This window comes from Polypterus senegalus, chromosome 9 (genome assembly GCF_016835505.1).
Source record: "Polypterus senegalus isolate Bchr_013 chromosome 9, ASM1683550v1, whole genome shotgun sequence".
NCBI lineage: Eukaryota > Metazoa > Chordata > Cladistia > Polypteriformes > Polypteridae > Polypterus > Polypterus senegalus.
The window spans coordinates 179,558,833-179,572,500 of record NC_053162.1 but is presented as its reverse complement, the minus strand read 5'-3'; the positions used below and the strand labels follow the sequence as shown (position 1 = coordinate 179,572,500).

The following is a 13,668-nucleotide window of genomic DNA, read 5'->3' as shown; positions in this document are numbered from 1 at the left end:
CTGCCAAGAGTTGATTCTACAACACAATTTAAATAAAAAGAGTAATAAAAATCATCACCCCGAAAGCGGACAGTAGAGGTCACTTAGTACATGTGTACCACATTTCAGGTCAATCGGTCAAACGGTTTGCCAGCTACAGGTGATTTAAAATCCTGGACAGACAAACAGACAGCCACGCTAGCGTATTATATAAGAAGCTATTCCGGAAGTGAATGTTATCTTTTAAAGCACATTAAATACATACATCTCCTTTTGTACCATATTACTCTCATGTAATCATTTTCCGCCATGAGTACAAAAGGGATGGTCTTGGTTCTCGTCAGTTCTGCATCAAGAAGCACATCCCAGGGGAGAATGAGGGCCCCATGCTGGATAGAACTTGTTATTGAGGAGGAAGAGGAGGAAGAGGAGGAGAAGAAAACCCTGTGGACACGAGGAGAATGGGCAATCACCCCACTGGGATCTGAACCCAGACCCCCACACCAATGAGGCTGTAGCCCTAAAAGATGCCGTACTGGTGTTGGTTAGAGGCCAGAATGTGTCCCCAGACTGGGCCAGTTTAGTGTTGCCATTTAATGTATTGTCACCCAGGTGTGCGCAGGGGAAGCAGTCGATGGGCTTGACTAAGAGGGTGGTTACGCCAGACCAGGGGTTGACAGTGTGCGCTAAGGCCTCTTTTCTTTGTTCTGCGGACTCCCAGAAGGGAAATCCCCCTAACATCACTTCCAGTCCCGCCTCCAGAGACCTCCCAACAACTCCAAGTCCTGACCTGACTTCCGCTTTCAGCTCAGGAGCCCCCGCCTCTTCCTCCCTACCCACTACGAGTTTGCCACTCTTCTCTTGTTGTATCAGTCCTTTGTGTTTACTCGCTTGGTGTTTGCTTACAGTAACAGACTTGTGAAAAGGTTGGGTATACGGGGTGGATCCCCCCAAAACTTCCAATCTTACTTGTCTGTTTAACAGTATCTGGTTTTTGGAAGAGACCTGAGGATTGAGATAACATGCAACATCCACTTGGGTTCATCCACACTGATCCAACCCCATGGACATTAGGAGAATGTATAACATCCACACCGCCTCAACCTCATCAAAAGAATATGCAACCTGATAAGACGATCACGCTGGGATTTTCAACCCTGACCGCGTCATGATGTTGTCCTAAATTAACAAATCCATACAGAAGCTTCTTGATCCATTCTAGGATCACAGAAGGTCAGAATGTGTCCCATATTTAGTGTTGCCAATCAATGGATCTCACCTTCTGCGGAGACCATGCAACGTCCACTTGGGCTCAGCCACTGTGGTCCAAGCCTGTGGACATGAGGAGAACGTAAAACCTCCACACTGCCTGAACCGTGACCATATCTCTACAAGGTAGCAATCGCACGTTTCCAGAACCTTCTAGATTCATGATAGGCCAATCTGGAGCTTCCAATCAGTGTGCCCCATTTATCAGCCATAGAAGAAAACCTGAGCATGGGGAGAACATGCAAACGACCACACAGTGATCAGCCCGGGATTTTGAACCCATGTTCACTGTGCCACCATGCCACCCTAAATGAACTAAAAATATATTTCAATATTAATCTACACCTTTTTATAAAATTACGAGACTATAAAACATAATGACATTTTGAGGGCACAGGCAAAGAAGCTCTTTTTTTTTGGCGTGAATAGAAATCCACAAATGGGTGCAGAATAAGAGCCCATTGGCACATGTGCCCAGTCTTCGTTGTCATGGATACATCCTGAGACTCTTAATTTGGTCTCCTGGTTTCTGGTCACACCCAAACAAAAATGCCATAAATGAATCGGGGGTGGGGTGCGAGGTGGGGAGGGGGTTCGGGGGGGTGTTTGGACAGGTGGACCGGATGAACGCTGCAACCGCCACAACACTTGGCCTTGATCTTCCAGGACAAATAATACTGTTTGGGTGTGTCGTCTCCATAGCAAAATACGCCTCTGGATATAATTCAAGAAGATGTCTCCAGAGAGTCCCGCTATATAATGTCGTCCAGAAGGTTCGGTGCAGCCACCCAGTCCAGCGTCCGCGGCTCCGAGGCTGCCATGATCATGCACATGAACTGCTTGCCAGTCCTCTTGTCAAGGGGGTAAATGGTGGTGGGCGTGAACCTCTTATTGCTCTCCACGAAGTCGCAGAGCTGCTGATAGATGTCGGGGTATTCGTGGCGTAGGAACACCCCCCGGGTGCGCAGCTCACGTTGGATGTTGATGAAGCAGATCTCCCTGGCCTTGCGGCCTTCCTCCCCGTCTTGATCGATATCGGCCATGCCGGGGGGTGGGGTGAGGATGAGGGTCTCCATCTCGCTCTCCTTTTTGAAGATCTTCTTCTCCGGGCTGGAGGAGGCCAGCGCCACCTTGGCGTACTTCCTAACGGTGGGAGCCTGGACTCGAGGCGACGGCCCGTCAGGCACTTTTTCCCCGATTGCAATGGATACATTCAGGAGGAAACATTCGTTGGGGTCGTACTCTTTGCCGGCATCCTGGAGCTCCTTGCCATAGTTGCCGAGGTTGTCCTTGTAGCTGTCGAGCTCCCGTAGCGAGAGGTAAGTCGGCGACATCAGGAGGCTCTCCAGGCCGAACTGCAGAAAGTTGTCTGCTGAGCCCGGATTGGGGAAGCCCAAGAAGAGGACACCCCGGCCGCGGGAAAGGAAGCCCACTTTGGCGATGCGCGAGAAGGCCTTGTGGACCTCGCCGTTCTCACGGCAGAACTTCAGCATGTGGCGGCAGACACTCCCGATGCGCCCGTAAACGCAGCTCTCCTTGTGGGTGTCCCAGTCCTCGCGCCGGCAGTTCCGCGAGCAGTAGTAGGTGTAGCAGCTGTGGCACGACTTGAAGTAGAGGCAGGCATTGAAGAGGGACTCGGTTCGGCGGCATTTGCTGTTGGAGCACATCATGGTGTCATCCTCGTCGGTGCTCTGGTCAGGCGAGCACTCCTCCGGGGTCTTCAGTGGGCCATCGCAGCTGCTCTCTGGTGGGCACAGCTTGGCTGGTGCGGGCTGCACTTTCAAGGGCACAGGCTCTTGTTCGGCTTTGGCTTCTTGCTGACGTGAAGGGTCCACCTCCTCTTCGTCAATCAGCTTCTTCAACTGGCCCAGAAGGTCTTCGCTGGGACGCCGGCTGGCGGGAGGCTTGTAATCGATGACCAAGTCAGCCAGCAGCTCGTCCAGCTGTTCCAGGCTCTGCTGAAGCGAGGAGTTCCGGGCGGGCTGGCCGTCTTTGGCAGAATCGGGAACGGAGGATGGCACGTTTTGATGAGGGGCGTTTTGGGTGGGGCCCTTGTTGGGCCGATCCCAGTGGGCAGAGTTCAGATGACTTTTCCCGGAGCCGCTGGGGTGGAGGTCATTGTCGGTGATGGTGATCTCGGGAGTGACAAACCACAGACGGCTGCCACCGTTCCTCGATCCGTCAGTACAGACCTTTTCCAGTAGCGAGTTCTCCGACAGAGAGAGGGCAGCATAGCGGCGGGGTGAACTAGACAGGTTGACTACCACTGGCTGGCGCCGCTCATCTGGAGAGAGGGCGCGTGTGCCATGCGACAGCAAGTTCTCATAGCTGCGGCCCCGATGTACTGGCTGCTCTCTTTGGACAGTTGGATTCAGGATGTTGTCCCACGATTTCGAGTAGTATCGGGTGTCGGTGCCCAGCCTGTGGTGGTCGGTGCCACTGGACGTGTACCAAGTAGGCAGCGATGCATCTGGACGGGGTCTTTGAACACGTAACTGAGAGGTAGGGTGGTGGGTGGCATAGCCTGGCAAGTCAGGGGCATACCAGTCGTTGAAATGAAGTTGCGGGATTTGGGGCCGGTGATATGCTGCCCGCTGTTCCGTGTAATAAGCCCTGGAGGGTACGTGGTGCTCTGGCGGAGTTGCAATGTGCTCATTGGTGTAGAAAATTCTGGAAGGGACGGACTGCACCGGGTAGCTTTGGAGCGGATCTCCATAGTACATCCTGGAGGGGGCTGTCTGAACGATGAATGGATCGCCGGCCGAATATGGCTTGGCGTAAGAGCTCTGGACAGGATAGCGATTTGGCTCGTCGGTGTAATATGAGCGTGGCGGCAGGGTGTGTACCCAGCGTGCACTCTGATCCACCTTGGCATAGGTTGGGTGATCTTCACTATATATGGAGCCGACAGCGATGGCTGGTGTCGTGTGCCTCCCAGTGTCCTCTGTGTAGAAAAAGCTGGTTGGCACACTGGAGCTGGAGTATGCCCGCTGCTCTCTGCCTGCATAGTCCCTTTCATCCCGAGATGAGGGCACCTGTTGCAGGAAGACGTCCGCTGGAGGGAAGCCTTCGCTGCTGAGCGGGTACAGCTGCTTGTAGTCTCCACTGTAGGAGTCGGTGGGTGTTGGCGTCCTGGAGCTGGGCGCCTGAAGACCAGGGGGCACTGTCAGACCCCTGCTGCCTCCACTCGAATACCGCTGCCATGGCACATCAGCTTTCAAGCTGCTGGACCTGCTGTTCTTTCCGGCGTGGTACAGGACAGCCTCGTCTGGCTTGATGTCTACACGGCACCGGACGTGAGGGCTCGTGGCGGGCTTCTCAGGGTGGCTCTGGAGGAGGCAGTCGGGCACAAAGAGCGGCGAGTAGCGACTTGACTCACCCCGCTGCGGCTGGAGCTTGATGGGGTGCACTTCATTCATCATAGCCCGGCTTGCCGCGTACAGCGCCTCCCGATGTGGGGACGCCTCGGCTCTCCGGTGGGCCTCCCGGGTGACACGCTGGGCCTCCCTGCCCCTTCTCACTGTTGGTGGGGAGACCTCGATGGCCACGGGGGTGAAGGCGGTCTTGACCCGGGGGGCGCTCCTTGAACGAGTCCTCTTCTTCTCCTCCCCGGCGGCATGGTGCGCGTCGGCGGGTGCCGGTGGCAGGGGGACCCTGGAGTTCAACAGATCCGGGGAGGAGAAGCGCAGGTGGCCCTGCTGGCTCAGGGCATTCCAGGCCACCTCCGGGTTGAGCGTCTGTCGGTCGGCCCTCCAGTACGGATACTCCATGGAGGCGCCCGAGGCTCGCAGGTCGTCCAGTGACTCGAGGAAGTCAAAGCTGCGACAGTGCCGTTTGTTGAACGTTTCCTGATTGTCCTCCAGCGTGCTGGCGTTGCGGCTGTCACATGGTCTGGACGGGGAGCAGGGCTTGGCGTGGGTCGAGGATGGGCGCACTGTAATGTCTCGATACACAGTCGATACGAGGATGTCAGGCGGGTCGGTTCGTGTCATCTTAAAAGGGACTCTTCGAGTCGCTGCCCTCAGATCATTTTAACCTTGGTATGTCCTGCAGAAAGAGAAGAAAAAAGAAAAAACAACAACATCAATTGATTAAAAAAGAAAGAATCCCATCACCACCAATCCGAGGTCGGGTAGTAGTGCCCAACCTGGCATCTCTGGGTACAAGGCAGGAATCAGACCTTGGCTAGGACACTAGACATTTCCAAATCCTTTCCATTCCCAAATTTACTTAATGCATTTCAGAGTCAAGGAGATGGCACCTATCCTGGCACCACATGGCACAAGGTAGGAATCAGCCCTAGACATGATGCCAGTCACTTTCAAATCTTCTTCTTTCGGTTGCTCCCGTTAGGGGTCGCCACAGCGGGTCATCTTCTTCCTTATCTGCTTGTCCTCGTCACACCCATCACCTGCGTGTCCTCTCAGCACATCCATAAACCTTCTCTTAGGCCAGGGCTGTCCAAACTTGTGAAAAATCCTTAATTTATACAAAAACTAACCATAAACAACCAAGAAAACTAACCTTGCATGAGTCAAGTTCTGGCATGAAGGAAGTGAGGAGGAACTGAGTGGAGAGGAGATTTCAGTTTTGAGGTAAAGTCTCGCTTCCGGGAGCCCTGAAACCCGTCACCGATGAGCACGACAGCGAGGCACTACAATGTGCCAAGTGTTTTTATTAAAATCAACAAAACAACAATCAAAAACAAAGTCCAAATTAAATAAAGGGCAGTGCTTTCAGAATCCTTCAGTAAATAATTGATCCCCTAAAAACAGAAGGGAAGTGGAGGATAAAATCCAATCGAAAAAAGTCTTCATTAAGTACAACGAGATTGAAACAATTCTCGAAGCAGTCTCTTTAACAACAAGCCTGGTGCATTCTTTAACTCTTTCAGGGCTGATGTTGACTTTTGTCATAATTCAGGAGTAGAGGACGGTAATCAGCTGTAAACTGCAAAAACATCACCCTTACGTTTTAATACGACTTTCTTTGCTAGAAGGAAAGTTACATGGGTTTGTTGATTTAACCTGTATTTCCTATGCATGCATGAGTAGAGAAGATAAAACAACCTCTAAAATGGCACCGACATCTGACGAGAGACCAAAGTGAATGAGCAAAGCAAAATACTCCATGGACGTTTTATGTAATTTTGTTGAATAGGACTCTGACTGGTTGGACTCCGAGTTTGATGCAAGTGATCTGAAGATGGATATCAAAAATGAAGTGAGGTACCAGCATCATCTAATCAGTCCTCAGCTGATTGTGGCACTGAACACTTTTGTGTAGCTGATGTGCATACAGAAATGTTTCCCTGGTAGGAACACCACTTATAATGTCAAGAAGTACAAACCAGATTGTGTCACACTGCAACTACCACCCACCAGCTGTTTGAAGACAGCCAGGTAGCTGGTCCACTGTGCATTCCTGCTGACCATCGACGTGCCCCCATGTAGCCACTGCTGCCAGAGATGACGAACATACGCCAACAGCAGCCACAGCATATAGCAACAGACGGTTTATGTTGACTTATGTGTGAAACCATTGCTTTGTGTGCTTTTTTGGAAAAAATATTCAGCCCTCAAAGAGTTAACTGCCTTCTCGCTCGCTCTCTCACTCTCTCTCGCTCACACTCTCTCTCTTGTTCTCTCTCGTTCGCTCGCAATCTCTGTCTCGTTCTCTCACTCGCTCTCTCATTCTCTCTTGCTCACTCTCACTCTCTCTCTCACTCTCATTCGCTTTCTCGTTCGCTCGCTCTCTCTCACAATCTCTCTCTCTTGCTCTCTCTCACTCTCACTTTCTCTTGCTCGCTCTCTCACTCTCTCTCGCTCTCTCTCACTCTCTCGCTCTCTCTTGCTCGCTCTCTCACTCTCTCTCACAATCTCTCTTGTTCGCACTAGATAGAAGGCAGGAACAAACCCTGGATAGGATGCCAGTCATGTTCAAATTCATTACATTCTCAAATCTGCTTAATCCATTTCATAGTCATGGAGCCTATTCCGACATCCCTGGGCACAAGGCAGGAGCCAGCCCTGGACAAAAGGCCAGTTGTTGACAAAATACTTGTAAATCTAAAGCCTGGTTAATCCAACTCGAGGTGGGGCCTATCCTGGCAGGACCAACAAGCCAGTCACTTTTAAGTCCATAACACTGCCAAGTCTGGTTAACCCAATTTACAATCTCAGGGGCTGAGGCCATCCTGGCATCACCAGCCACAAGGCGCATACCAACCCTGGAAAGACAGCAGTCATTTTGAAAATTCATATCATGCTCAGACCTGTTTAATCCAATTCAGGGACGAATCATATTCTGGCTTTAGTGGTGCCAAGGCAAGAACGAACTCTGGATGGGTAGCTGGTCATTTTCAAATCCGTCCATCCATTTTCCATTTAGCCTGAACAGGGCTGTAGTGAAGCTGTAGCCTAGAGCAGCAAGGATTGGGCGCAGGACAAGACCCAACCCTGGAAATGATGCCAGTCACTTTGAAACACATGACATTCTCAAACCTGGTTAATCGAGTTCAGGGTCCTACCACGGTGGAAGGCAGCCATTTTTTAAAATTCATCTTTCTCAAGTCTGATTAATCCAGCTCAAGGTCTCCTAGACTAAGCCCACTCTGGCATCGCTAGGTACAAGGTATGGATGAGAGGCCCATCATGGGTACAGGGGGAGTGGAGCTCATCCTGGAAGTGCTGGGCACAAGGCAGGGCAGGATGCCAGTTACTTTCAAATCCGTTGCATTCTCAAACCTGCTTTACCAATTTAGATTCATAAGGCTATCCTGGCATCACCAGAAAAAAGGTAGGAAACTAACCTTGGAGAGGATGCCAGCCATTTTATTTTTTAAATATATAACTTTCTCCAGCTCAAGATCTCTGGGGCTAAACATATCCTGGCCTCACCAGGCACAAGGGAAGAATGAAACTTGAATGGGCCAACATGCACACCAATCTTAAATTTGGTTAAGCCAAGGATGGAGCCTATTTTAGCGTCACCGGGCACAAGACAGGAATTAAACCCTGGACAGGATATCAGTCCATTCGATTCTCAAATCTAGTTCATCAAATTCAGAGTCACAGGGATGGGGCCTATCCTGGCATCGCTGGTTGGAACGGACGAGACACGTTGCACTCTCCAATCTTCTCAATCCGATTTAGTGATTAGGCCGGTGTCTATTCTGGCATCAACAGCCACTAGGCAGGCGCCAACCCAGATAAGTCATTTACAAAATATGTAACAACCCAAACACCCGCTTAATCCAACATTCCAAGAGTGAACCAGCCCAGTCACTTTCAAATACATAACACTGCCAAGTCTAGTTAACGCAATTTAAGATCACCATGAGGCAGAGGCCATCCTGGCATCACCAGGCACAAGACAGAAACCAACCCTGGATGGATGTCAATCATTTTCAATATGCTGAACATTCTCAAGCCTGCATCACCCAACTCACAGTTATGTGGTGTGGAGCCTCTTCTGAACCCAGGGGTGCCAAGGCAGGAACCAACCGTGGACAGGAAGCCGGGCATTTCAAATACATAACATTCTTAAAGCTGGTCAGGGTCATGGCGGTGGCATCACCAGGCACAAGGTAGGACATGATGCCAGCCACTTCCAATGCATAACATTCTGAAACCTCGTTAATCCAATTCAGGGTCACGCTGGGTGGAGCCTATTTTGGCATCATTAGGTGGGAGGAAGGGACCAAACCATTAGGTGCCAGTCACTTCCAAATACAAGTAAGGTCAGGCTGTGGCACAAACCAGTATGCCAGCCATGGTGCTGTTCATCTGTACCTCCTTTAAATTTTAGTTGCCTGGCATCCCATTAATTTAATTAGGCCAGACATTGAGGGGCGCTATATAGAACAGTTGAAGATGTGCCTTTAACTCCTTAATCAGGAGCAGATGGGGCTCAAATGAGCTTATCAAGAGACGGTGTGGCAGAGTAATGGGTTCAAAGTGGCACTGGCACAAAACGACCAACCCCGATATAAGGATACTTTGGCCAGTGGCCTGATGGATATGCAGCCAGTCAGTCAATGAGAAATCTCAGATTCTCTGTGGGACAATAGAGACACCTGCTGGCTGTAGAAGGTATGGCACACTCAGCATTTGTAGTGCGTCATAAAGACAGCAGAACTCCGCTTAATTGCATTTGCCCTCAGTAAAGCAAGCAAATATAACACCAGTGATGAGGGTCAGCCAGGTGGGATTTGTCTAACTGGTGACTTCCATGCATCCATTTCAAAAATCCAGTTATCCGGTTTAGGTTACTGGTGAAATAGTGCTTATCCTCCCAGCACTGGGTACAAGGTGGGATGGACCCGGATGGGGGTGCCAGTCCACCGTAGGGCCCACTCACCTATTAACCTTGTCCTAATGGACATCCAGCACATGAAAACAGGGAGAACATGAAAACTCTACACACGCAGGATTTGAACCCAGGATTCTGGAGCCTCCATGCTCTGCCGAACTGCTGATTTGCCTGCCAGGGTATTTTTTTTTTTTTTTGTATGTTTAGTTCCTATTAAGTCACTGGGTGTTTTGAAAGGCACTATATAAAACAAAGAATGAGTGCTCCTTCAGACAACCACACACTGTTAACATATAATTGTCAAACTTGGCATTTCAGTGGGCGGCATGGTGGCGCAGTGGTAGTGCTGCTGCCTCGCAGTTAGGGGACCCGGATTCGCTTCCTGGTTCCTCCCTGCGTGGAGTTTGCATGTTCTCCCCGTGTCTGCATGGGTTTCCTCCCACAATCCAAAGACATGCAGGTTAGGTGGATTGGTGATTCTAAATTGGCCCTGGTGTGTGGGTGTGTTTGTGTGTGTCCTGTGGTGGGTTGGCACCCTGCCCAGGATTGGTTCCTGCCTTGTGCCCTGTGTTGGCTGGGATTGGCTCCAGCAGACCCCCGTGACCCTATTCGGATTCAGCGGGTTGGACAATGGCTGGCTGGCTGGCATTTCAGTTCTCATCAGGAGAAGCAGAAGGGAGGACTGGAAATGGCGCCACCCAGTGGACAAAATCAGGTGCTGCGGTCTGGTCATTTTTAAACAGGCCCATCAGTTATTCGTGCTCAGTTCTGGAGTGGTGTGCTTCAAGTTCTTTGGGTTTGTTTTAAATTGGATTCCTGTTTGCTTTGTAAAGTGCCTCGCGTTCTGTGAAAGGCACGACATAAAATAAAAAAAGACTTGCACACTCCATTTTGTGTATGATGCTCAGGAGTATCAATGGTTAAAAAAGTGCAAATTTAAAATTAGGATGGAAATGAATATTTTCGGCACAAGTCTATAAGCTAAGCCAGCGGGACAAGATAATTACCTCAAGGAGATGAGATAAATTAGGAGACGAGACGTGAACGCTCAGGAGTTGTCTCCTTTGTGCCAAGCTTCAATTAGAGCAGACACAAACACACCTCATTATCTTTAGGAGAAGACTAATTGGACTTAAAACGGGGGGCTCGGAGTTGCCCCTTATGAGCTAATGATCCGTGCTCCACTGATGCCCGTGGGTCTGTGGAGCGGGCAGAAATCACAAGTGCAGTGTGTCCGGGTGCCAGCAGGTAGCAGCACCAATTTCGGTTCACTTATGATCCGAGTCAGAAAGACGAGTGGATACCCAGAATTCTCTCTTAGGATGACCCCCATCCTCTCATCTGTCTGCCCTTCCTATGGTGGCAGCGGTGGGATTTCAGCCCAGGTCTTGGGATCACACAGTAGTGCCCCTTGCTAGCTGTGCCAAAGGAGAACTTGGGCACTCCCTATCTGAGGCATGCTCCTCTCGTACCACCCATCACCTGCTTGGGCAGTGCGGTCAGCCGCGCCAGACTAGGTGGGTGACCTGGCCTCTGTTTAGGAGGGTCCACCTCGGGTGTTTCAGTTCTTATTTTTTGGGGTTTTGCTCACTTTGCTCTTTTTCCCCTTACAGGTGGTCATTTGTGCATTCAATGGGCACTTTAATGCAGAAGTGGCAGCAGATGGACAGCCCAGTGGATGCCATCTTTGATTTTCTGAATGAATATCAAGCTTTGTCATAGACTGTGGCAAAAGGTACTATAAAAAAATAAAGATGGCATGACATATAGCAACGCTTCATGAGCCTAAGAGATCAGACAAAGAATCAGGCTCTCTATGAGAGCCCCCCATTGTGACCCCCCCCCATAAAACCTGCTAATAATAGGCTGCAAAGAACTAGAAGAAAAATGGAAAAGAAAAAAGCGAAAGCAGTAACACACTGTAATTAAGAGCTCAGCGCTTCGAGCGGCACACACAAAGACACTCGGGGGGCACACTCACCTCCCTCTGGGATGGTGGAACGCGAGGCGGTGTTTGTTTCAGGTCAGCATCCCAGTTTTGTGCACACAGAAGAGACCCCCCGTGTGCCCACCAAAAGGGAGAGTAGGAGAGACAGTAGGGAAGAGCGGTTTATGTTTTGTAGTACCAGGAGACACCAGCGGGGGCACAAGTGAGAATGAAGAAAGAGATGAGCCGGGGGTCCATGGAGGCCCACCAGCCAATCAGAATGCAACATGAAGCATCTTTGTGGTCTCAACATCAAAGTGTTGATGTGCCACCCACCTCCTCACACCTCTGCATCAGTGCCAGCTGGTGTACATCCTTGCCCACTGCCCAGCCTCATCTCCACTTTGGGGGTTTATTAACGTTGGGCAGACAAACTCACCTGTGCCAGGTAAACACGCTGACTTTAACATGACTACTAATAGTGGACCAGACACAAGTCACAAGTCACACATATTGAGAAGCCACCATCCTGGTTACACGCCGAGCTTGTCATTACACAACCAAAGAAGCCCACCTTTGTGTTTTTACAAAGTGACCAAACACACCACTGGGCACACAAAGGCAGAATCTCTCTGGCAAGCCCACTTTGTTCTACAGGCTGATACACACCTGGACTGAGCTGATCACACACAGGCAGAGCGGCCGTCCATCTAGTGACTGACTGACACACACACACACACACACACTCATTTTATGACTCACACCAGTGGTTTGCAACTTTTTTTTAATGTTGTGACCCCCACCCAATATAACCAGGGGGGAGACATCGTCCCCCTGGGTAAATCCCACATGACTCACCATCATATATGTGCTTGGTTAGGTTCCCCCTGGTGAATGAAATGGCTCATGCGTGATTATCTGGATGTCCTCCGAAGTCTAATCAACACACCAGGGAGGGTCAGCGAATGTGAATTCATTGTAAGAGTGGTAGGGGGGCGGTGGGGGTCCCTCAGGTGAAGGAGAGTCGAGTGCAATCGTCAGTGGGAAGGGTTCTGCCTACATGAAGTTTTTGGTGAATCAAGGAGCAGCCGCCCCTGTGGCACACTGTGTGACCCACCTGAACTCACCTCGTGACCATCTTCCAATATAAACAATACCAACTCGTGACCTACCAGTGGTGCCCCACAACCACCTGATCCAGAAGATAAGAAAGACAACAGCGGACCCTGAGCTTGTATTACAAACGTCAAAGTGACACAATTAGACACACACAGGCAGACCCCCTTTGCTTATGAGAAGCCATAAATAACACACACACACACCTGGACAAACACGAGCATTTGACTGCTTACACACCTGAGCGCACACACATGCAGACCTGACAGACCTAGAATTACACACAACTCGTGTTCATAGTGCACACACCTATAGAATTACACAATCCCATTTATAGAGAGTGACACACTAATGCACAAACAGGACAGACACACACACACAGAATCTGCTACACTCTTAAATACAACACCTTCTGTGTTACACACCTTGTTCAACACACCCACACCCATATGTAGGTATATAGATAGATAGACAGCCGGATAAATAAATAAATATATTATCTACTAGCTGTTCCCGTCGGCTCCGGCTGCTAGTAAAGAAACAGGACAAACTTTAAAAATCAATAAACAAACAGGCATCGCTAGTGAAGCGGAGGCAAAGTCCACTCCGAAGCGTCGCGAGAGGTCGAGACACTCGAACAGAGACCGGCGCGTGAGTGAGGAGGTCCCCGCCCCTGACGTCACCACGCCTTCTCATCCTCCCCTCGGCCCGCAGCCTCTGTCCCGGTGTTCTGACGAAACATCCTACCCGTCGAAATGATCTACTCACTGATACTATGCATGCGCAGACCAAAAGTTTTACACTTTTCTGCATAGGTATTTACTGTCATCATTTTATAAGTTGTATATTTTGCATGTCTGACTTTTAATCTTGTACAGGCCATTGTATCCATGCACGGCTGTGTCTCTTTCGGGCATTAAATGATGCATCTAGAATAAATTGAGAAATGTTAGCATTTCCATAAATTTGATAGACGACTTCTAAATACAACATGTTAAATGATGATATGGTTTAATGTTACGACTTACAATAAACGGATGGCTGTAACATATACGGTGTATATA

General features: G+C 49.9%; 1 protein-coding gene across 1 annotated transcript in view; it reads right to left on the bottom strand.

The window, feature by feature from the left end:
• Positions 1-1,999: 1,999 nt before the first annotated feature.
• ajm1 (apical junction component 1 homolog) overlaps positions 2,000-13,668 on the bottom strand; it is a 49,088-nt gene continuing 37,419 nt past the window's right edge. The window contains exon 2 of the mRNA XM_039764438.1: positions 2,000-5,295. Within this exon, the coding sequence (XP_039620372.1) occupies positions 2,001-5,240 (3,240 nt within the window). The 5' untranslated portion in view covers positions 5,241-5,295 and the 3' untranslated portion in view covers position 2,000. The remainder of the gene's footprint in view (positions 5,296-13,668) is intronic.